Source organism: Mauremys mutica, chromosome 17, assembly GCF_020497125.1.
Source record: "Mauremys mutica isolate MM-2020 ecotype Southern chromosome 17, ASM2049712v1, whole genome shotgun sequence".
Lineage (NCBI taxonomy): Eukaryota > Metazoa > Chordata > Testudines > Geoemydidae > Mauremys > Mauremys mutica.
In genome coordinates this window covers 18,898,822-18,922,143 of record NC_059088.1, presented here as the reverse complement: position 1 = coordinate 18,922,143, position 23,322 = coordinate 18,898,822, and the positions used below count along the sequence as shown (strand labels likewise).

At 56.2% G+C, this 23,322-nt stretch overlaps 1 protein-coding gene across 2 annotated transcripts in view; it reads right to left on the bottom strand.

Moving 5' to 3' along the window:
- Positions 1 to 23,322, bottom strand: part of IGSF9 (immunoglobulin superfamily member 9) — a 55,852-nt gene that overhangs the window by 15,956 nt on the left and 16,574 nt on the right. For both annotated transcript variants that reach the window (XM_044991204.1, XM_044991206.1), the window contains exons 4-11: positions 18,095 to 18,247; positions 13,480 to 13,631; positions 12,248 to 12,365; positions 11,625 to 11,766; positions 7,865 to 8,010; positions 7,195 to 7,337; positions 6,962 to 7,102; positions 100 to 216 (exon numbers count right to left, since the gene is read on the bottom strand). In XM_044991204.1, coding sequence (XP_044847139.1) covers positions 100 to 216; positions 6,962 to 7,102; positions 7,195 to 7,337; positions 7,865 to 8,010; positions 11,625 to 11,766; positions 12,248 to 12,365; positions 13,480 to 13,631; positions 18,095 to 18,247 — 1,112 coding nt within the window. The remainder of the gene's footprint in view (positions 1 to 99; positions 217 to 6,961; positions 7,103 to 7,194; positions 7,338 to 7,864; positions 8,011 to 11,624; positions 11,767 to 12,247; positions 12,366 to 13,479; positions 13,632 to 18,094; positions 18,248 to 23,322) is intronic.

The window sequence follows — 23,322 nt, the reverse complement described above, 5'->3', positions numbered from 1 at the left end:
TGAGGGAGTGATACCAAGGAGCCACAGTCCCTGAGCCATGGGGAACCCAGGCTCCCCAGTCCCTCCCCCCATCTGAATCCAGAGCTGCAGCCCCCCTACCTTTGTCCATGTGACCGTGGGTGGGGGGTCTCCTTGGGCGGCGCATGGGATCACCAGCTCACGGCCCACCTCCTGGAAGTACTCCTCCTTGGGGCGCATGGTGAACATGGGAGGGTCCTGGAACAGACACACGGGTAGCTCAGCCGTGGGGGCAGGGGGAATGAGACAGACAGACAAAGGGGTCAGGGCTCAGCGGCTCAGGTGGGAAGTGATGCTGGTCTGGACTCATGGGCAAGAGATCCAACAGGCCCAGGGAGCAGAGCAGACAGAGGGCCCTGCACAGTGGCACTCAGGGCAGGGAAGAGACCAGCCTGAGCATTGCTACCCAGCTTGCTCTGTGGGGTGGGTACTGTAATAACTGGGGCCTGGCAGGCCTACCCCAATTGTGAGTTTAATCCAAGGTTACAGAATGTCTCAGTCACCTGTAACCATGGGTGTTGATGGGGAAAGGTACAAGGGGGAAACAGGCTGGATTAGTACAAGTAAAAAGGCCTCCTGCTGGAACTCCAGGACTGTGTTATGTTCACACCTGGTAAACAAGAGGAATGTGGGACCAGAAATCAATGCACGAGAATGGGTGTGTGTTGGGGATTAGGAGGGGATGAGCTATTCCACCCAACCCCTGCTTGAGGTCCTTCAAATGAAATTAGCAGCTGGCTGGGAAATGGACCAACAGGAGCGAGGTTCCCCATCGTAGTTGCCACCCCCGCCATCTCCAGAGAGCCTGGGAGTTGCTGTGACTCTACTGGGCCTTCACTGTTCTAAGCTTGAGATGTCCTGACCAGAGCAGGCCAGAGCAAGGGCATCTGGCTGTCGCCCCCTCCCTTTTCCTTCCCCACCTTACTTCTTCGCTTTCCTATCTCTCAGGACTTGTCTATACAAATACATAGGTCATGGCTGGCTGGGGTATACTTCTACCCTGCATTAAGTGTCCATGTGGACCGGGATGCCACGCACTAAAGATTCCCTAGTGTGCTTTACGCTAGTCCCGTTTCAAAGCAGGGTAGATCCACGTGCACTAGGGAACTTCTAGTGCACTGCAGCAGGGACCACACAGCCAGTTAGTGTCCTGCAGGCTAGTGCAGGACAGACTTACACCCCAGTTTGCCACAAAAGACAGGCTACTTACCTTGCACAGCAACCGCAGTTTGAGATGTTCTGGCCCCATGGCTGCTCCAAGTCAGAATGTGTGTGCCCATGCACTCAATTTTTCTGCTAGCTATGCCTCTCATGCTCCAGTACGAGCGATATAGGGAGGGGTGGACCCACACCACCACACTCTCTTCTCAGCCTCAGAGCTTGGTAAAACTCTCAAGTCGAGGCGAGAGGAGAGCCAGTATTAGAGCACCCATTGGGATAAAACATGTCCAGGAACTGTGGTTACTTACCTAGCACAGAGTTACTGTCCCTCTGGGTGCTTCATGCGTGGAGACTCCAGAACTGTACCTTAATGTGGATCCGGTACAGAGCATAGAACAGGGAGGAGGGATAGCTCAGTGGTTTGAGCATTGGCCTGCTAAACCCACGGTTGTGAGTTCAATCCTCGAGGGGGCCATTTGGGGATTGGTCCTGCTTTGAGCAGGGGGTTGGACTAGATGACCTCCTGAGGTCCCTTCCAACCCTGCTGTTCTATGATTCACCAAAGGCTGTGGAGTAAGGCTGTGAAAATGTGTGACCAGAGGACCATGTGGATGCCTTAAAAATGTCCTTGATGGGTAACTTCCTAAGGAAGGCACCAAAATGGATTGAGCCCTGGTGGAGTGAGAAGAGGGGATGCATCCAAGAGGACTTGTAGCTTGCCAAAATACAGGCTCATGCTGTCTGAGGAGACTGAGTGAGCCCCATGCTCGCAGAGGAAACGAAGAGTCCAGGGGAAACCCTGCAGGGCTTATTTCCATGAAGACAGAAAGCCGAGGCTCATCTTACACCCAGTGTACGGAGCTGGGTCTCTCCTCTGAATGAGTGGGACTTGGAATAAAACACCAGCAGCGGAATGTCCTGATTGACGTGGAACTCTGATAACATTTTAGGGAGGAAGTGAGGGTAGGACACAGCATAATGTTGTCCAGATAAAGCACTGTCTACAGCAGGTCAGCTGGTTCCCCTACCCTTGCTGGCTGAGGGGACTTTCACAAGGACAGATGGAGTAGCGAGTAGGTTGCCACAAGCTCAAAGAGAGGTCCTCTTAATGCGTTAAGCGCTAAATTGAGGTTGTAGGGTAGGGTAGGGTCCTGTACTGGAGGAAACAATTTAAGGAGGCCATTAAGGAATCTTGCTGTCACAGGATGTGTGAAGACCGAGAAACCTTTGATTGGCAAATGGAATACTGTGATAGCAGCTAAATGAACCCTGACAGAGCGCAGGGACAGTCCCAGAGATTTCAGATTTAGTCGGCTGGCGAGGATGGATGCCAAGGGAAAAATCAGTAGGGGATATAGAGTGGTGGGTGCACCAGATCTGGAAGCGCTTCAACTTCCGCAGGCGAGTCCTTCGAGTGGTTAGTTTCCTGCTATTCAGTAAAATTGACTGAACTTCAGAAGAACCTTCCTGTTCTAGGCCTGAGAACCATTGCAAAGTCAGGCCTTGAGGTGCAAGGATGATCGGTTAGAGTGGGTTATGGAGCCCAACTCCTGGGTCAGGAGGTCTGTCATTAGAGGACGTTGCAGAGGTAGATATTTTGCCAGATGGATCATGGTCGGGAACCACCCATCTCAGCCACACCTGAGCCATAAAAATTAGCACTGCTTTCTCTCGTTTCAATTTAAGCAGGGCTTTGTGGATCAGTGGAGTTGGATGGAAGGCATACAATAGACTCTGGGGCCAAGAAGCAAGGAGTGCATCTCCCAGGGAGTCATGACTGTGTGTCCCCACCTTGAGAATAGAGGGTGGGGGAGACATAGAATCATAGAATATCAGGGTTGGAAGGGACCTCAGGAGGTCATCTATCCAACCCCCTGCTCAAAGCAGGACCCAGACAGATTTTTGCCCCAAATCCCTAAATGGCCCCCTCAAGGATTGAACTCACAACCCTGGGTTTAGCAGGCCAATGCTCAAACCACTGAGCTATCCCTCCCTCCAACTTGAGTTGGAAGTTGTGGCAAAGAGGTCTATCTGTTGAAGAACCCACGTAAAGCAGATCTCTTCAAAGAATACATCGGTCAGCTCCCACTCATGGTCTTAATGGAAAATTCTGCTCTGTGAATGTGCGATGGTGTTCTGTGATTCTGGCAGCTAGATCACGGCGATATCTGTGCACTGGGGTATGCACCAGTTCCATAGTCTCAGTGACCCTTCACCTAAGAATTGGCATTTTGCTTCTCCTTGGGAGTTTATATAGTAAGTGGCCTCCTGGTTGTCCAACCTCACTTTGACTGACTGGCCCCACATAAGGTAGGGAGCAAAGGCAGGCATCACGGATGGCTCAAAGTTTGAGGACGTTGATGTGTAGTGACAACTCTCAAGGAATCCATCTGCCTTGTGCTGTATGATTCTGTAGGTGAGCGCCCCAGCCTAGAAGGGAGGCGTCTGTGGGGATGATGTGTGGGAGGTGGATGTGAGGGGGGTTCCCACGCAGACTCTTTGAGGGTCCTTCCACCAACTGAGGGAGTCAGGTGCCATTCACGGGACTGATACCTCCCTGGACAGCTTGTGCTTGCAGGGAGTGTAGGCTGTCCTAAGCCAGGCTTGCATGGGGGGTTATGAAAGTGCAGGCTGCCATGCATCCCAGGAGCTAAAGACAAGCCCACGCCACGATTTGTGGGCTCTGCTGTCAAGCAGAGATCAGGTTAGACACTGAGATGAACCTGTCCACAGGCAGGTAGGTTTTAGCTGCCAGAGTCCAGGTTGGCCCCGATAAAGTCTATGTGTTGCACAGGGTTGATTTCTCTACATTGAGGTGAAGGCTTAAGGAGTGGAATAGACCTAGGTCCCTCTTGGTGGTGGACTGACCTTCACCGGAAGGATGGCCCTTGAAGAGCTAGTTGTCCAGACACGGAAAAGTTACTGTTCCCAGATGCCAAAGTTGGCCTGTGATGATGAAGGGGACTTTTGTAATGACCCTCAGGGCAGCTGAAAGGCCAGAAGTCATGGCACAGTACTGGTGATGGTCAGTGCCCACTACAAACGTGAGGAAACACCATGGTGCTGGGTATATGGCTACATGGAAACAGACATCCTGGAAGTTAAGGGTGACGAAGATCTAACAACAGAATGATGGCCACTAGGGTGGCCATCTGGAAGTGCTGCATGTGAATCAAAGTGTTTAGAGATGGAAGGTCTGCACTCAGTCTCCACCCTCCTTTTTCCTTTGGAACCAGGAAGTACCAGGAGAAGAAACCCTTACTGATGAAGTCTGGACGAATGGATTTGACCACCTCTGGAAGCAGGAGGGATTCTACCTCCTGGTTTAAGGAGCCCCTCCTGAGAGGGGTCCCTGAATACGAACAGGGAGGGGGAATGGAGCTGACCTGGATGGAGTAGCCAGTCAAGATTATTGCCAGTACTCATTTGTCTGAGGTGATACGCTCCCAAGAATCATAGAATACCAGGGTTGGAAGAGACCTCAAGAGGTATATAGTCCAACCCCCTGCTCAAAATAGGACCAATCCCAACTAAATCATCCCAGCCAGGGCTTTGGGCAGAAGGGAAGACATGGGCAAGACGGTCTCCAAAGGGTACGTGAATGGAGTGATGTAGCTGAAGATTCAATAGGGAGGGTTTGTGGGCCTTAACCAAGGTGTCAAAATGGTTGTTTGGATGAGGCAGCCACCCGGGAGGTGACAGCGGAGGATGGGCCTTTCTTGTATGGCCTAAACCTCTTTCCGGGCAGCTCAGCAGTTCTCTGGGGCAGCGTTGTGCTGTCTGAGACTTGCTGTATTTTCTCTTTGTAGCTGGAGTGTAGATACCAAGAGTGCGCAACATCACCCTGGAATCCTTGAATGAGCTAAGAGAACCATCTGTAGTGCCATTGAAGAGCTGAGGTCCTTCAAAGGCAAATCCTCCACAGTATTTTGCACTTCCTTGGGCAAGCTGGAGGATTGTAGCCAGGAGGCCTGACACACGATTAAACAGAGGCCATATCCGCCACGTCCAGGGAGGCTGCAGGAGGGCTTTGGCCCTTTGTAATAAGAGCGCGAAACAGCTCTGTCTTGTCCTAAGACAAAAACTCAATTTAGTGAGAAAATTTACTCTAGTTGGTAAAGTCACATTCGCCATCAGGGCTTGGGAGCAAGCGTCTCAGAACTGTGGCTCTTGCATCCTAGAAGGTCCAGACACTTGAGTTCCTTGTTACATGTTGTTGCCTTGAAATAATGTTGCCTACTCCTTTTGTTGGCAGCATTGATGACATGGGAGTTGGGCGTAGGATGAGTAAACAAGTACTCTGGGCCCTTGGCTGGACACAGTACGTTTTATCAGCCCTCTTACAGGTGGATGGGATGCTGGCTAATGTTTGCCACGCTGTGTGGGCTGGCAAGAGGAGGACCTCATTAATAGGTATGGCTGCCTTGCCCTGGGTAGAAGCATGGGTGACGTCCACCAGGGAGTGCTGCTGTTCCTGGATTTCCTCCAAGGGATTCTGCAAAGCCTCTGCTATGCGTTTCATCAAGCCCGGAAAGGCCCTGAAGTCATTCGCATTGGATGGCAGTGGGGGCACAGTTGCCTTATCTGGGGAGAAAGAGGATGGTGGCACCTCCCCATCAATTCTCAACTCTGAATGCACTGGTGGCTCCTCTTGAGTAAGGAGGCTCCCAGCTGTTGACGGAAGAGACTCCGATAGGATTTCTTGCACGTAAAGGTACCCTGTAGACTTGGTCCCCAAAAGGAGCCCAGGATTTCCAGAAAGCCCACTGTGGAGGGGCATAAGGGAAAGGTGCTAGACCCCATGGCCAGGGCTATCGGGTCAAACATCTGCTGCCTTCTAGGGTCCCTTTCTTGGGGAAGAGGGTACAACTGGGCTCCCTCCTACTAGCAGAAAAACCTCTGATTGAGAATTTATGGGTAGGGTATCCTCACATGGAGCACCCATAGGGGCAACTGGAAAACCTAAGTGTTCATATAGATAAGCCCTCATTCTCTCTTTCACCTTCTAACAAGAGTCTGGTTCAGCCGATCAAGACAATGGCATTTTTTGCAACACTGCTGTAAGCCCATGACCAGAGAGGCAGCTAAAAGCAATGGCTTGGTACAAGTTTGCCAGGGCTTGGAGTAGCTGATCAGACCACAGGCTAGGCCTGCGTTTCTCCAGCAGTGAGGTTGCAAGTAAGAGTCAGCACCACAGACAGAAGCTGCATTTTCTGTCTTTCCTGGTCTTTTCTCTCCCGTCGTGTGCACTTGTCTTGTTTTGTCTTAAAGGAAGAAGGATCGGACTTTAAGAGCAGCAGCAACAGTTCCAGCCCATCTCAACTAACTTCTTTTCCTTCCCCCAAGGACAGTTATCACCATCTTTAATACCATCTAAAAAACTGTAAACAAGGATGTTTTTCCAGGTAAAAATTCTCTACAGCTAAATGGGAAGGGTACAAGAGTTACTATTAAAATGAAAGTCTTAATAATTTGAAATGTAAAATATTAAGAAACTCTTTTTTATTTTCTTATATATCTGTAATACATGGTTAAAAATATTCCTGGGAATTTGCCATGGACCTAAGCAGGTGGAGATCTCTGCACTCAAAAGCCCCGACCACGTTTGAATGTTTAGTGCTGTACGACAGGGCCACGTTCACACCTTGACTCTCTGGGCCCACTTGTTACACCAAAATTAATACACCCGGGTGTGTGTTTGTGTGAGGGCACCAGAGAAGGGCTCCCGAGCCCCAGCCATGCCCCTACTCAGCCAGAGTGGCGGACAGGCTGCCCCCCTCACCTTGAGCAAGACGCGGGTGGGTGCTGAGGCACCAGCCGTGCCGTAGCTGTTGTAGGGGGTGCAGGTGTAAAGCCCCAAGGCGTCGTCGTTCCCGGTGGCGATGACAATGGAGCCATCGGGTGCCATGGACCAGCCAGGGAACTGCAGAGGGAGAGACAGGTCAGAATGCGGCTCCCTGGAAGTGGGTGTGTGGCACAGGCTGAGTTTCCAGGGAGGCCTGGCATAGTCGGTACCTTATCAAGCTCCAGGGGATGCCCGTCCTTGGTCCAGCTGATGGAGAGAAGAGGTGGGTTGGCCTTGGTGGGGCACTGGATCATGCCCTGCATCCCCTTGGGCAAGAGGGTCTCCGGTGGCATGGTGGTCACCTGGGCTGGATCTGCAAGGCACCAGCATAGTCAAGGCCTGGGTGAGCTCCGCAGCGAAGGGGCTGGGGAGCGGGGTGTGGCAGCCATATGCACAATATGCTGCCAGCCCGCGGGGCTGGGACGAGCAGCACCAGAGGCTGTGCCTTCTCTATGTGATGGGCTTGTCCATGGCAGAGCCCCCGGAAAGCTAGGGACTCCCTGGATCTGCCCGTGGAGGGAGCCCAGCTCCTGGCAATTCAGCACTGCTCCCCTGGGTGCGTCTGAGCCATGGTCACATGGGCTCCTCAGCTCAGAGACCTGGGCCAGGTGGGAGACAGGCGGATGGGGAGGCCGGCTGAGGGCCACAGCAGGAAATGGGCCCTTTTCTCCCAGGCTCCAGGCCTCAAAGGGGGAGGTCACAGGCCAAAGGTGTTTCCCTGCCCCCGTCAAACAAGTGGGGCCACCAGGGCTCAGCTCAGGAGCCAGGATGTCTGGGTACGGCAGGGTCCCTGAGAGAGGGCGGCGTGGGGCAGGGAGGACAGGGGTAGTGGGACCTTACACAGCACTGTGATGAAAGCTGAGGCAGAGGGTGGTTTCCGCAGCCCATTGCTGGGAACACAGGTGTATTTGCCAGCATCGTCTGGGGTCGTTTTCTGGAGCAAAAGGCTCCCGTCCACCAGGACACGAACACGAGACTGCAGGTGGCTGGAAGGAAGGGAGGGGGGCAGAGTCAGGAGCCCAGCAGCAGCTGTCCCAACGAGCCAGCACCCAAACTGCTGCCGGCCCCCACTGCAGGGCTCAGGGAGCATCCACAGCGACTTGATCCCAACACATCACAACCAGCACTCGCATCGGCTCAGCAGCAACCCCAAGACCAGCTGCTGCCCTCACGGTCCTGACACTAGCACCCAGTCATTGCCTCTACAGCCCTGACACTGGGGCCCGGTTACTGCCACCACAGCCACATCACTGTCCAGCCAAACCCCCACGGTCCAGCCATGGCCACTGGGGCCAGCCAGGCCACGGCACCGCCACTGGGACCCAGCCACTCTCCCCACAGTCCCACAGCTCTGCCATGACCACCATAGCTTCGTTACAGCTGCCATCACCACAGCCCTGTCCACACTCTCGTCACTGCTGACTGTCCCGCTCACTCCTATGACTCCAGCAGCACCACTTCACCCTCCCGCCACCAGCCAATCAAATCACCCCCTCAGCACTCACCGTGCAAGCCCTTGGCCAGGTGTGTATGATCTGGATGGTGCTGTGGAAGGGTCCCTGCCTCAATCTCCTCCCACTACTCTACTCCAGCCCTGGGCTCCATGTGCTGCCAGCATCACAGGCCATGCATCACCACCCGTGTCTGAGCTGTCAGGCCACCAGAGGATCTGAGTCCCCTTTTCAGCACCACCAGGCCTAACAGGGAGCCCCCACACTCCCACCAGCCTGGGCACATCACAGGGGCCCAGCTGGGGCCACCGCTCCTTCACCAGCGCCAGCACCATACTGCCTGTGTGCATCAGCCTTGCCACACAGCAACGTGTAGGCTGGTATCCGTGTGCACGTAACCCTCTTGCATGTATCTGTGTGCTTAGCTGTGGCTCTGAGCATCTCTCCTGCTGTAGGACTGTGTGCAAGCCTGCATCTCTGGGTGTGTAGCCGATGTCATTGTGTGTGTCAGCAAATATACATCTGTGTGCACACGTCTGTTCAGGTGTGTGTACGCATCAGAGTGTGTCACTGTGTGCTTGCATGCATACCTCTCCACAACAGTCCGTGTGTGCATGTGCAGCAGTACCTCCACCTCTGTGTTGTGTTTGTGTGTCAGTGTCTGTGTGTGTGTGTGTAAAAGTGTATATCTCATGGTGTATACACTTCTCTATGAATCAGTGCATGTGTGTCTGTGTATGGTGAGTGCGTGCATGTGCCCAAGTGTGCGTATCTGAGGGGAGTTCAGGTGTGGGTCAGCGAGTGCATGGATGTGTGTGTGGGGGCAGTGTGTGAGGGCACAGGTGTGTGGCGGTGAGCCAATGGATGTGTGGGGGGGAGGCAGTGTGTGAGGGCACAGGTGTGTGGCAGTGAGCCAATGGATGTGTGTGTGTGGGGGCAGTGTGTGAGGGCACAGGTGTGTGGCGGTGAGCCAATGGATGTGTGGGGGGGAGGCAGTGTGTGAGGGCACAGGTGTGTGGCGGTGAGCCAATGGATGTGTGTGGGGGGGCAGTGTGTGAGGGCACAGGTGTGTGGCGGTGAGCCAATGGATGTGTGTGGGGGGGGCAGTGTGTGAGTGCACAGGTGTGTGGCGGTGAGCCAATGGATGTGTGTGTGGGGGCAGTGTGTGAGTGCACAGGTGTGTGGCGGTGAGCCAATGGATGTGTGTGGGGGCAGTGTGTGAGTGCACAGGTGTGTGGCGGTGAGCCAATGGATGTGTGTGTGGGGGCAGTGTGTGAGTGCACAGGTGTGTGGCGGTGAGCCAATGGATGTGTGTGTGGGGGCAGTGTGTGAGTGCACAGGTGTGTGGCGGTGAGCCAATGGATGTGTGTGGGGGAGGCAGTGTGTGAGGGCACAGGTGTGTGGCGGTGAGCCAATGGATGTGTGTGGGGGAGGCAGTGTGTGAGGGCACAGGTGTGTGGCGGTGAGCCAATGGATGTGTGTGGGGGCAGTGTGTAAGTGCACAGGTGTGTGGCGGTGAGCCAATGGATGAGTGTGTGGGGGGGGCAGTGTGTGAGTGCACAGGTGTGTAGCGGTGAGCCAATGGATGTGTGTGGGGGGGCAGCGTGTGAGTGCACAGGTGTGTGGCGGTGAGCCAATGGATGTGTGTGGGGGCAGTGTGTGAGGGCACAGGTGTGTGGCAGTGAGCCAATGGATGAGTGTGTGGGGGGGGCAGTGTGTGAGTGCACAGGTGTGTAGCGGTGAGCCAATGGATGTGTGTGGGGGGGCAGTGTGTGAGTGCACAGGTGTGTAGTGGTGAGCCAATGGATGTGTGGGGGGGGCAGTGTGTGAGGGCACAGGTGTGTGGCGGTGAGCCAATGGATGTGTGTGTGGGGGCAGTGTGTGAGTGCACAGGTGTGTAGCGGTGAGCCAATGGATGTGTGTGTGGGGGCAGTGTGTGAGTGCACAGGTGTGTGGCGGTGAGCCAATGGATGTTGGGGGGGCAGTGTGTGAGGGCACAGGTGTGTGGCGGTGAGCCAATGGATGTGTGTGGGGGTCAGTGTGTGAGTGCACAGGTGTGTGGCGGTGAGCCAATGGATGTGTGTGTGTGGGGGCAGTGTGTGAGTGCACAGGTGTGTAGCGGTGAGCCAATGGATGTGTGTGGGGGCAGTGTGTAAGTGCACAGGTGTGTGGCGGTGAGCCAATGGATGTGTGTGGGGGTCAGTGTGTGAGTGCACAGGTGTGTGGCGGTGAGCCAATGGATGTGTGTGGGGGGGCAGTGTGTGAGTGCACAGGTGTGTAGCGGTGAGCCAATGGATGTGTGTGGGGGGGCAGTGTGTGAGGGCACAGGTGTGTGGCGGTGAGCCAATGGATGTGTGTGGGGGTCAGTGTGTGAGTGCACAGGTGTGTGGCGGTGAGCCAATGGATGTGTGTGTGTGGGGGGCAGTGTGTGAGTGCACAGGTGTGTGGTGGTGAGCCAATGGATGTGTGTGGGGCACCATCAAGTTTAGGCTTGAACTTAGACAAAGGTTTCGAACCATCACAGGAATGAAGTTCTGGAACAGCCTCCCAAGGGGAGCAGTGGGAACAAAAAACCTACCTGGCATCAAGCCTGAGCTTGATAAGTTTCTGGAGGGGATGGTGTGATGGGACTGATTACAATGGCATGTAGCTGATCTGCGACTGCTAGCAGCAGATCTCTCCAGTAGCCAGAGATGGGGCAGCAGATGGGGAGGGCTCTGTGTTACTACAGAGAATTCTTTCCCAGGTGTCTGGCTGCTGGGTCTTGCCCACACGCTCAGGGTCTAACCGATCACCATATTTGGGGTTGGAGAGGAATCCCCACCCACCACCCCGTCAGATTAGCAGAAACCCTGGGAGGTTTTCACCTTCCTCTGCGGTGTGGGACATGGGTCCCTTGCAGGTTTAAACTAGTATAAATGGTGGATTCTTTGTAACTTGAAGCCTTTAAACCACGATTTGAGGACGTCAGTAACTCAGCCAGAGGTTATGGGCCTATTGCAGGAGTGGGTGGGCGAGGTTCTGTGGCCTGCAGTGCTCAATTTGTGCCAGGCAGTTCAGAGCTCCAGCACCTCTGAGCTTGGCAGTTCAGAGCCCCGGCACCTGCCCACTGTCCCCGTGCCACCCCCTTGGCTCCCGGCGCTGTGTACCTGAGGTGGTAGACGTTGCTGCTGCCCTGGAACCAGCTGTAGGTGAGGTTGCCTGGGTAGGCCTCGGCTTGGCATGCCAGGAAGGCATCCTGGGTGATGTTGACCGTGATGTTCTGTGGTGGCACCACGATGACCGGCGGCCCTGGCACACACAGGGCACAGAGTGAGGCTCTGGGAGGAAGGGGGAACCAGCTCGTTCTGACAGGGAGGGGAAGCGCTGACTGGACCAATAGGACATGGGGAACAGATTCCCAGAGAGGCTTCAATTCCTCTGCAGAGACTCGGAGAGGGGAGTGAGCAGGGTCCGACTGCGGTGGGTGTGGGGGGCTAACAGGGCCTGAGGGGAAGGGGCAAGGAGGAGGACTACTCGGGCAAGATCCTTCTTTGGGTCACGTGTGTGCAGAGAGAAACCACGTTCTGCTAGCGAACTCCCACATCTCACTGCATGTGCGCATGTCCAGGTGTGTAAACACACGCACACGGACCCAGCTCCTGCTCTGACAGGCTGGTCTCTGCAGTGGAAGGTAAGACGTGCCCAGATGACAGGACCTCACTGCCTATGGAGATTGCCCCGATCAATCAGGAGCCCCAGAGATAGTCCCCCCTCCACCCCCCCCCATTACCTTGAACGAGCAGCCGGGTGGTGTGGGTGACAAAGCCCTCCTTGCTGGAGGCGTGGCACGTGTAGATGCCAGCGCTGGCCCGCTCCACGCTGGTGATCCTCAGCGTCCCATTGCTCACCTATGAAGGCACAAGGCAGTACAGGTGGGAGTGCAGGGAAGGATGTCCTCAGGCAACCCCAGCCTAGCAGCAGACCAGGGCTCTTAGAGCCCTGCAGTGGGACTAGGATCCCATGGGTCCCACAGGACCCACTGCCATAATAGGGGGAGCAGGTAAAACGTACTTTATTGCAGGCGAGACTGGGTGGGCAAAAAAACAGACTGTGGGAATTTGTGGAAAAACTCTCTCTCATCAGTGTGTCATAAACAGAATTTCTGCAGTGTAAAGCAAGTTTTTCTTTTTTCTTAATAAAGGTTTTAATACTTAAATTTAAGCAAGGGATAGAAAGATATGTGATGTCTATTATAGCAGGAGTTAAAGGTTTTTTTTCATGGTTTAAGCAAGATTTATTTTATTCTTTTAGTGGTAAAATTATGTCTGAATTCCGTTTATATTATATCATATATTAACTGACTACTGGGTTTTTTTTAGTAGCACAGGGGAATCCGTCTCTCTTGAGGGATTTGCAGGATCTAAGGGTTTTGCTGGTGGGAGCAAGATAAAGGTATTGGAGAGCAGGATGGGAGCGGGATTAAAAAAATCGTCCTGCCATCCCTCCTTCGCCAACCCCAGCCAGGAGCGGCAAAAGGTGAAGGAATTTCTTGCCTGTTGCAGAGTGGCCACTAGGGGTCAGTGTGGTGTCAGGACATGAGAGCCTTGGCCACGCAGAATGGCTCTCCCTGCTCTGCCCTGCTGTGGGGAGAGGGGATTGTGGCCAGTGCCTAGGGCAGGTGGCCCGTGGGGACTGGCCCCACCCTGGTTTCTGTGCTGAGCTGGGCAGCTCCGGGGCAGACAGAGAGGGGCCCATGCCTCAGGGGCTCAGCTCAGGCCTGGGTCTCCTACAAAGCAGGCCCTTGGTGCACTTACCTCCCCCCCCAAAAGCTTCAGCCCCCCGGGCTGGGAGAACTCTGCAGTGGTGATAGGGGGATTCTCCTCCCCACACAATGCCACCCCTCTGTCTGCATGAGCCCCAACCTCCTCTTAGCGCTTGCTGGGGGAGGACTTGGGGAGATGCAGGAGACAGCCTGGGAAAGCTCCCCGATCTCCTCCCTCTCTGGGGCTGCCCCTCCCTTACCTGCACCTTGTCTCCACTCTCAATGGCCAGGTCGTTTCTCTTCCAGACAATGACCGGCTGGGGGTTGCCGATGGCTGAGCAGGTGAGACTCAGGGGCTCTTTGTCTGGCACCTCAACAAGAGCTGGTGGGGTCCCTAGGAAGGTGGGGGCAGCTGCGGAGAGGACACGGAAACAGTGCTTCAGAGCCAAGCTGCTGGCCCCAGGGCAAGCTGGGCTCCCTCATGCAGCCACACCAGCTGGTTCTGCTGCAGAGAGCCCCAGGCACTCACTCTGCTTAGTCCTGGTGGGCCGGCAGCACGGGCAGGGACTGTGATCTGAGGGTCAGAGCCAAGGGCTAGGAGTCAGGACTCCTGGGTTCCGTTCCTGGCTCAGGGAAGGGGTACTGGGAGGGTATGGACAGGGGGCAGGAGATCTGGAGTCCGATTCTGCCTGTGGCGCTGGGCAAATTCCTTCCTCTCCCTCCCCCCAGTAACCCTGCCAGCCTCAGTGCAGTGTTGTGCAGGGAGCGTGTGGGGAAGTGAGGAGCAGAACGGGGCCAAGGACGGACTGGGGGCTTCACTGGCAGTGCTGAAAAAAAAATAAACTGAAAAAGTTTGATTCAGCCCAACCAAAACTGTCAACACCGAGAAACGTCAGGGAATGGGAAAAGACAACAGATTTGTTTCGGGGTGAACAGTCTGTTGTGCGACATGGAATGAAACTGTTTGATCCCAGATGCTTTAAACTATTATTTTTTTAAATAAAAGCAAAGGAAATGAAGGGCCGGATCCCCAAACAAAGGCCACAGGAGGAGCAGCCCCTTATAACCTTTGGCAGCCTGAGTGACCCTGATGTGTGGGGAGGAGGGGGGAGGGGCATGTCTGCACACAAGCTCGAAGAAGTGAATGAACCAGCCTCTAAGTCTCTGGGATCCTGAATTCCAGGGACACTGCGCTCATCCCACCCCCCGCAAGGGGAGCTGGGGTCAAGCAGCCCCTCAGGAAAGTGAGCAGCTGGTGCAGACACACGCCCTGCCCCTGCTGTGCGCCGTGGGTGCTGAACACTCCTCCTGTGGGAGTGCAGCACATTGACACGCGGTGCACAGCCGCTGTGGGTGGCACCAGCCGTGGGGCAGCGCCTGTCTGCAGGGAGATGGCCGACTCCTTGGGGCAGGGCCTGTGTCTATTGCACTCAGCTGTAGAGTGCCCAGGGCACTGTCCATACTACATCCAAGGCCCAGCCTGCATCCAGGCCCACAGCTCTGCCGGTCCTGATGGGTCCGGGATTGCTGGGCCCCTGGGGCAGCCGCTGGGTTTCTGTGGCAAAGGAGAGGGGCGGCACAGACGGTGCAAACGCCCCGTGGAGAGCAGGGCTTGCTCCCTTGGGCCTGTGCTGATGGCAGGTGCCTGCAGCCCCCAGGCCAGGGCTGCTGGGCTGAGCCAGAAAAGAGGCATCCGGGTACCTCCTCTGCCTCCCCAGCTGGATGGGATGGGAGAGCCCACAAGGCATGAAGTACAGGGTCGGGGTGGCTCCTGCAGGCCAAGGGCAGGGAGGGACCTGCCCTGGGATCCAGGCCTCCCAGTCCGCACCCCCTGATGCTATAAAGGGAGAGGAGGCTCAGCACAAAGGCTCATTGTGTGCTGCCTGGGGTCCAAGGGTCAGGGCCCACCCCCTTGGAGGTTTAATAGTTAGGTTGGGCCTTTTACAAGTGTTTACTCAGGCAGTTTAGGTCCCTTTACAGGCTTCTCCGGGAAGGCGCATGGGGAAGAGGGAGTGGAGGCTGGGGCCCTGCAGGGGCTGTGTCTGCTCCAGGGACAGCATCCTCAGGCCAAGGCAGGATGATCCCCGCCGGGCTAGGAGCTCGCTGTGGCTCCCCCCCACCCCACACACTTATGCTGAGTTCCTTGGGCCACACAGAACTGGAATGGGACCTTGCAACCCAGCCATGGGGCCCATGTGCTCAGAGCCAGTGTGGATGTGATGGCAGGGCAGCCTGGCCAACATCCCCAGGGCTAGCACTGCCAGGGGGCACAGGACATTTACACCCACACGTCCACCGGGGCCACTAACGGGGGCTGCCTCAGGTGTGTGCGGAGGGTTCCCAGAAGAGTCTCCAGTTGGGCTCCCAAGAACTGAGGCCCCCAGTCTGGGATCATGTCAGAGCGCTTTGGCCTTGGAGCCCTGCCAGGAGTTTGTGTGTTTTCCCGAAAGGAGGCTGGGGCACCACGTGGGCAGCGCAAACTGGGGTGGGCTAGGTGCAACCGGCCAAGCACAGCAGGACCCCTGGAGGTAACCAGGAGGTAACCAGGCCTCCCTGCTCCTCAGCTCATGGAGTAACATGCTGGCTGCTGCTCTACTAATGTGCTTGGCACAGAGGGGAAAAGTGGAGCTTTCGAGGAAGGCAGCTGCCAGGGTTTCCCAGAGGCTAGCGAAGGCAAGAGGGGTGGGGGCTGGATGGGGGCCTGCCTCGCACTGCCGCTGTCCCCCACCCCCGCCGGGTGATGGTCTCACCCTGACCCTGCGCTCATTCTGCTCAGGGCTACATGAGGAGCCCAGGGCATATCCGGGGGAGGGGATCAGGCCCAGCGCATACCCAGGGGAGGGGTGGGGGGAAAACTGGGCCCAGAGTGTTGGGTTCACCCAGTGTGGGGAGGAATTTGGCCCATAGTGTACTGGGAGGAAGGAGGGGGGAAACTGGGCCTAGAGCATACCTGGGGAATGGGGGAAATCAGACCCAAAATGTAGCGGGGGGGAGGGAGCGGAGATCAGACCGAGAGAGTAGTGCACACCCGGGGGAGGAGAATCAGACCCAGAGTGCAGTGGGGGGGCGGGGAACGGAGATCAGACCCAGACCATAGTGTGTACCCAGGGGAGGAGAATCAGACCCAGAGTGCAGCTGGGGGGGGGGGGGGGGGAAGGACACACGGAGCACAGACCCAGACCATAGTGTGTACCCAGGGGAGGAGAATCAGACCCAGAGTGCAGCAGGTGGGTGGGGAGCGGAGATCAGACCCAGACCATAGTGTGTACCCGGGGGAGGAGAATCAGACCCAGAGTGCGGGGGGGGGAAGAGAGCAAAGAGCAGAGATCAGACCCAGAGCATAGTGTGTACCCGGGGGAGGAGAATCAGACCCAGAGTGCAGCTTGGGGGGGGGACGGGACACGGAGATCAGACCCAGAGTGCTGCGGGGCGGCAGGAAGCGGAGATCAGACCCAGACCATAGTGTGTACCCGGGGGAGGAGAATCAGACCCAGAGTGCAGCTGGGGGGGGAGGGAGGCATGGAGCAGAGATCAGACCCAGAGCACAGTGTGTAGCCAGGGAAGGAGAATCAGACCCAGAGCAAGCCCCTAAGGGACAGCACAAGTGAGGGAAGGGAAGGAGGGAAGGGCAGAGGCGAGCGCCCTTCCTGCCCTGCCAGAGGCTAACTCACTGCTATGCTTCTGTAAGCAGCCTGGTGCCTCCCCTGCCCTCCCAGCATAGGCTTCAGGGCGAGGGTCACACGCGGCTGGTAAGAGAGATTTACAGCAAGGGGGAAAGGTGACCAAGGCCTGCAGAGAGCGAGCCCTGGGCAGTGCCAGGACTCCCTACCATGGCCCAGCCCAGCTCCCGCTGCTCCTCAGCAGCCCTACACACATTGGCACCAGCCATGCCAGCCCACTGCTGCCTTGCTGCCAAACCAGCCAAAGTGGGGAGAGGTGTCAAGTCTCAAGCCCAGCCCCATGTCCAAATGCAGACGAGCCTGCACCCCCAGTGTCCCAGCACACTCAGCCCTCGCTGCACCCTGCCCGTCCGGCCCCACTGCATCGAACACCATGTCACAGCTGCTTCGAGTCTGCCACAGGGTTTGGGAGCCCCCCATTCCAATACAAGAACTGGGATCCAACACCTGCAATCCCCCTGGAACGCCAGCAGGCCCAGCCCGAGACACGGCATGGGGCCACGATGGCCCCAGCAGGCCCTGCCCAGCACTGCCCCCTGCCATGGTGCAGGCAGGCACCCAGAGCACTGCCTCAAGGAAACCTAGGCCCTACGTAGGGGAGGCAATGCCTCCTTCACACAGAGCTGGGGAGACCAGTGTCAGTGCAGGTGCCTAAGAATGCCGTAATAGCTGCTGGTGCCAGGCAAATCTTGTGCCCAGCATGGGGAGGGAGCGCTGGTCACGCCCCAGGGCATCCCTGCATGGAGGAAGGCTGGACACACCTGGCATGGGGACCTAGAGTGCCCTGTCACAGGGGAGGGACTGGTCATGCCTGGAACCAGAACCCAGAGACCCCCAACACAGGCAAGGGCTAGACACAACTGGCACTAGGACCCGGAGTGCCTTGGCACAGGGACAGGGGGTGATCATGCCTGGCATCAGGACCCAATATGCCCCAGGAAGAGGGGGATTTGGTTTCACTGGCACCAGGACCCATAGAGGTCTGGCATGAGGGTCAGGGGGCTGGTCCCAGCTGGCACCGGGACCCAGTGGGTCCCTGCATGGGGAGAGCTGGTCACAGCTGGCACCAAGATCTCAAGTGTCCTTGCACGGGGGAGGCTGGTCACGGCTGGCACTGCCTATATCTCTCCTTGTCTCCCTGTGGCACTGCCCGGCCTCCCCACCAGAGCACACCGACGCCTGGCCTGGCACATACAGTTGACAGTGAGGTGGGTCCAGGTGCCATTCTGGAACTCGTCGTCATTGCTGTGCCTATCTAGGAATAGGACGCGACACTCATACCAGCCTTGGTCCTCGGCACGCAGGAGGTCGATCTGCAGCGAGGCGCCTTCCTGGATCCGCACACGACCTGCCAACACAGAGCCAGCCTGTCACTCAACCACCGAGCTGCCTGGGGGCAGTGCCAGGCACCGGCAGGGGAAGCTGCCTGGCCTGGGAACACCCGCTACCTGAGGGCAGTTGCCTGGGCCAGCCGTGTGCTGGAGGGCACATGCCCAGCCTGCGCCAACCCCTGCTGTGCAGTATCTCACAGCCCCTAGGCTCCAGAGCAATGAGCTCTAGTCTATCCAATCCCCACTCAGCACATCCTGGCCTCCCCAGCACAGCACCAAGCTTCTTCCCCAGCCCGTCCAGAGGGGCCAGCTGGCTCCTGGTCCAGGCCGAGGCCCTACAGCTCAACTACCTGCGTCCCGGCCCTGCTCTCGCTCCCGGCTGGGATAGGGGGGCTGGGAACTGCCAGGCAAACAAATGCCTGGCTGGGGACCTGGTCGGAGGGCAGAGACACAGACCCAGCATTAGACACAGGAGGGGCGACGTAGCGGGGGAGGGGAGATGCAGAAAGGTGGCTTGGGGCAGAGAGTCTAAGGAGGGGCCCCAGAATCATCCCCAGCTCCATAATCCCCACCTGGGCCTGCCCCCGCCCCTAGTACCAGCCTCTCTACCTGCTATGGCATGGGAGCCCCCGGCCGCAAGTCCTGCAGATTGCAGTATGCTGAGTGCCCCCTCCCCAGCAGCTGCTGCCTCCTCAGGGAGCCCCCTCCAGCCCCCTTCCCCCACTAACCACCAGTGCCACCCCACCCAAAACCCGCCTCCCATCCTTGGCCTGCCCCTCCCCCTCGGAGTCCTTGCTACCGCACCTCCCTGTGAGCCTGAGGCAGGGGTGAAAGTAACTTAAAGGACTTACCAGTACCCCGGAGCCCTGAGCGGGGGCGTGGCCTCAACCGGAAGAGGCGGGGCCTTTCAAGATTTAAAGGCCCTGGGGCTCTGGCTGTGGCTGGGAGCCCCAGGGCCTTTTAAATCACCCCGGAGCTTCCCAGCTGCAGAGGCGGCTGAGAGCCCCGGGGCTCAGGGGCGAATTAAAGGGCCCGGGGCTCTAGCCGCTGCGGAGCTCCAGGCCCTTTAAATCACCGCGGGGGCCCAGCTGCCGGAGCTCTGGCAGAGATTTAAAGGGCCCAGGGCTCCCCGAAGTGACAGGAGCACCAGGCCATTTAAATCCCCGCCCGAGCCCGGCTGCTGGAGCTCTGGTGGGAATTTAAAAGGCCCAGGGCTCCCCGAAGTGACAGGAGCACCAGGCCATTTAAATCCCCGCCCGAGCCCAGCTGCTGGAGCTCTGGTGGGAATTTAAAGGGCCCGGGGCTCCCCACAGCGGCAGGAGCACCAGGCCATTTAAATTCCTGCCCGAGCCCGGCTGCCAGAGCACCGGTGGCACTTTAAAAGGCCCAGGGCTCCCCGAAGCGGCTGGAGCCCTGGGCCCTTTAAATCACCACAGTGGAAGCTGGTCCAGTCTGGCACGGCTTACTGGCTCTTGCTGGTACGCCGGACCGGACCGGCTTACTTTCACCTCTGGCCTGCGGGCCCCCCCGCCAGCATCGCCAGGAAGCCCTTGCTCCTCGACCTGCCTCAGCTCTGGCCAATCCACCCTCCCTGCCCCTCCCCGCATATCCTTGGAGCCCTCACTGAACCCCTGTGAGTCTGAACCTCCCCTCCCCCACTACAGTAACTTCTGCCTCCCCCAGCAGTCCCCACCCCTGCCAGCCACCTGAGCTGCTGGTCCCCAGCCTGACCCCATCTCCCACCCAGCCTCCCCATGGAGGTTGCAGGCCTCGAGCATTGTGTCCCCACCTCCCTGCCCCTGAATACACACCCCAGGCTGGGACGGGACTGGGCGGGGGCGGCTTTGGCAGGAGCCAACAAGCCAGGTGCAGGGGCTGCCCCTAGTCCCACTGTCTGGGGCTGCAGGGAGACCAACTGGTGGCCCAGTGCACAGCCTCTTTCATGAGCGGGAGGCTAAGAACCCTAAAGAAGCAGCAAATGCAACTCCCTAATCCCCAGGGCTATTATCAGAGCCATAATCGGCTCAGGAGCGCAGCGGGCAGTTGACTCAGCGCAGGGGCTGTGATGCACTGCGTGTACACGCACCCTGCTACGTATGGCTACACCCGCCCCCCCGCAACACACGTAGCTACCCCACTGCTACTCGCCACCACACCAATACACACTGCTACACCCCCCGACACACACATATGGACACCGCTACACCCTCCCAGACATAGTTACTCCAATACATGCTGCTAAACACCCCCCGCTACACATCCTCCTGATACACGTAGCTACCCAGCTACACACCGCTACACCCCTGACACAAATATACACTGCTACACCCCCCCGACACACACATATGGACACTGCTACACCCTCCCAGACATAGTTACTCCAATACATTCAGCTAAACACCCCCCGCTACACATCCTCCTGATACACGCCTCGCTAGACTCTGCTACACATCCTCCTGATACACGTAGCTACCCAGCTACACCCCTGACACAAATACACACTGCTACACTCCCGACACACACATATGGACACTGCTACGCCGTCCCATACAGTTACCCCAATACATGCTGCTAAACACCCCCTGCTACACATCCTCCTGATACAAGTAGCTACCCCCACTACACATCCCTACACAAATATAGACTGCTACACCCCAATACACAGTTATCCCCAATACATACTGCTAAACCCCCCTTCCCCGCTAGACTCGGCTACACATCACCAATTCACACAGCTACCCCCACTACACGCTGCTACATGCCCCCTACACAAAGACACACTGCTACACCCTCCTCATACAGTTACCCCAACACATACCACTACACACACACCCTGCTAGACACTGCTAGTCACACACATAATACACACAGCTACCCCGATACACAATGTTACACCCCCCCCAATACACACTGCTACATTCCTGATACACACACACCCCTGATACATATACCTACACACACCAATATCTTATATATCAACCCAACACACACACAGGTACAGACATATACACACACACCCTAATACACATACACCACACACACTTTGTTCACCTATACAGACCCATGTCTTTATGCTCACACACTGATATGCACACACATACAGTACAATTCAATAATACATCGTTGGCATGACAAGCTACACAAATATCAGAGGGGTAGCCATGTTAGTCTGTATCCACAAAAACAACAAGGGTCTGGTGGCACCTTAAAGACAAAGAGATTTATTTGGGCATAAGCTTTCGTGGGTAACAAAGTGTAAAAAAAAAAAAAAAGACAGCGTCTCTGTCAGGGAGAGAGAGACATCTGCTTAGGACTTGTATGCATACACCCATACCTGCACAAGTGTGCGCACACATTTGCATGTAACCCACAAACACACATGTATTGCCACCCACCCATAAGCATGCACATCAAACATATCCTTGCCCGTGGCCACTTTCCTGTATGTACACACCAGGATCCCCACACACATATACCTACCTCTACCTGCACACACACATATAAAGGTGTGTGAGCACACACATTTTCTCTCAACATAGGTCACTGCTCAACTATCCCTCATTTCACACCCACACTGGCCTCCCCCCCTTGCAGTCTCCGAGGCTTGTCCATTTTAACAATGGTGCTGACTCGGGCTGCGTGGGTTCATAGAATCATAGAACATCAGGATTGGAAGGGACCTCAGGAGATCATCTAGTCCAAACCCCTGCTCAAAGCAGGACCAATCCCCAGACAGATTTTTGCCCCAGATCCCTAAATGGCCTCCTCAAGGACTGAACTCACAACCCTGGGTTTAGCAGGCCAATGCTCAAACCACTGAGCGACCCCTCCCCTGAGCCAGAGCACACCCCAGAGCCCCACAAAGCTACAGGTCATCACCCAATCCCTCTCCTACATGGAGGTGGGATCTGTACTAGGCCTCTGCGGGTTGAGAGGAATACTCTGCAACATGGGCTCACCGCACAGTTCTCTGAGAAACACTCTCCACCACCTCAGCACAATCCCATTCCACAAGACTCCCTTTGCCTAAAAAGCTATCAAAGGCCAGGTCCACATTACAAAGTTTTGCTGGCAAAGCCGTGTCTGTTAGGAGTGTGGGGCAGAAACCATCCTACACCTCTGACCGACACAGCTGTGTAGACAGAGCTATCCTGTCAAAAAAGTCCTTCAATGGGGTAGTTCATTTGGTTTGGGGAACTGAGACTTGCGAAGTTACCATAGACAAAAAAGGGGAAGGGATGCAGATTTGGATAAGTAAAGAACATATCAGAGATCTTCTGACCAATTTGAATGAATTCAAATGAGTGGGGATGGATGCTATTCACCTGAGGGTACTGAAGGAATTAGCTGAAGAAATCTTGGAGCCAATGGCAATAATGTTCACAAATTCATGGATGACAGGAGAGGTCCTGGAAGCCTGGAGAAGGGCTAACGTAGTCCCCATCTTTAAAAAGTGGGAAAAGGAGGAGCCAGGGAACTATAGACCAGTCAGACTGACCTCAATACCTGGGAAGCTACTACAGAAACGTAAAAACATTCAATTTGCAAATACCTGGAGGATGAAGGGGTGATCACTAGCAGCCAGCATGGATTTATCAAGAACAAATCATGCCAAACTGGCTTGATTTCCTTCTTGACAGGGTAACTCTTTGGTGGACAAAATATACCTGGATTTCAGCCAGGCTTTTGACAGTCCCACATGACATTCTGATAGATAAGTAAGCTGGAGAAATGCAGGCTTGGCAGAACTACCATTAAGTGGATATATAACTGGTTAAACCAGGGGTTCTCGAACTTCACTGCATCACAACCTCCTTCTGACAACAAAAATTACTGCACGACCCCCGGAGGGGGGACCGAAGCCTGAACCTACCCAAGCCCCACTGCCCCAGGTGGGGGACCAAAGCCTGAGCCCCACCACTCCGGGAAAGCTAAAGCTCAAGGGCTTCAGCCCCAGGCAGGGGGCCTGGCGCCTGAACCCTGCCATCCAGGGCTTCAGCCCTGGGCAGTGGGACTCGGGCTTCAGCAAGTCCAAGCCAGCCCTAGCGACCCCATTTAAAGGGGGTCGCAACCCACTTTGGGGTCCCGACCC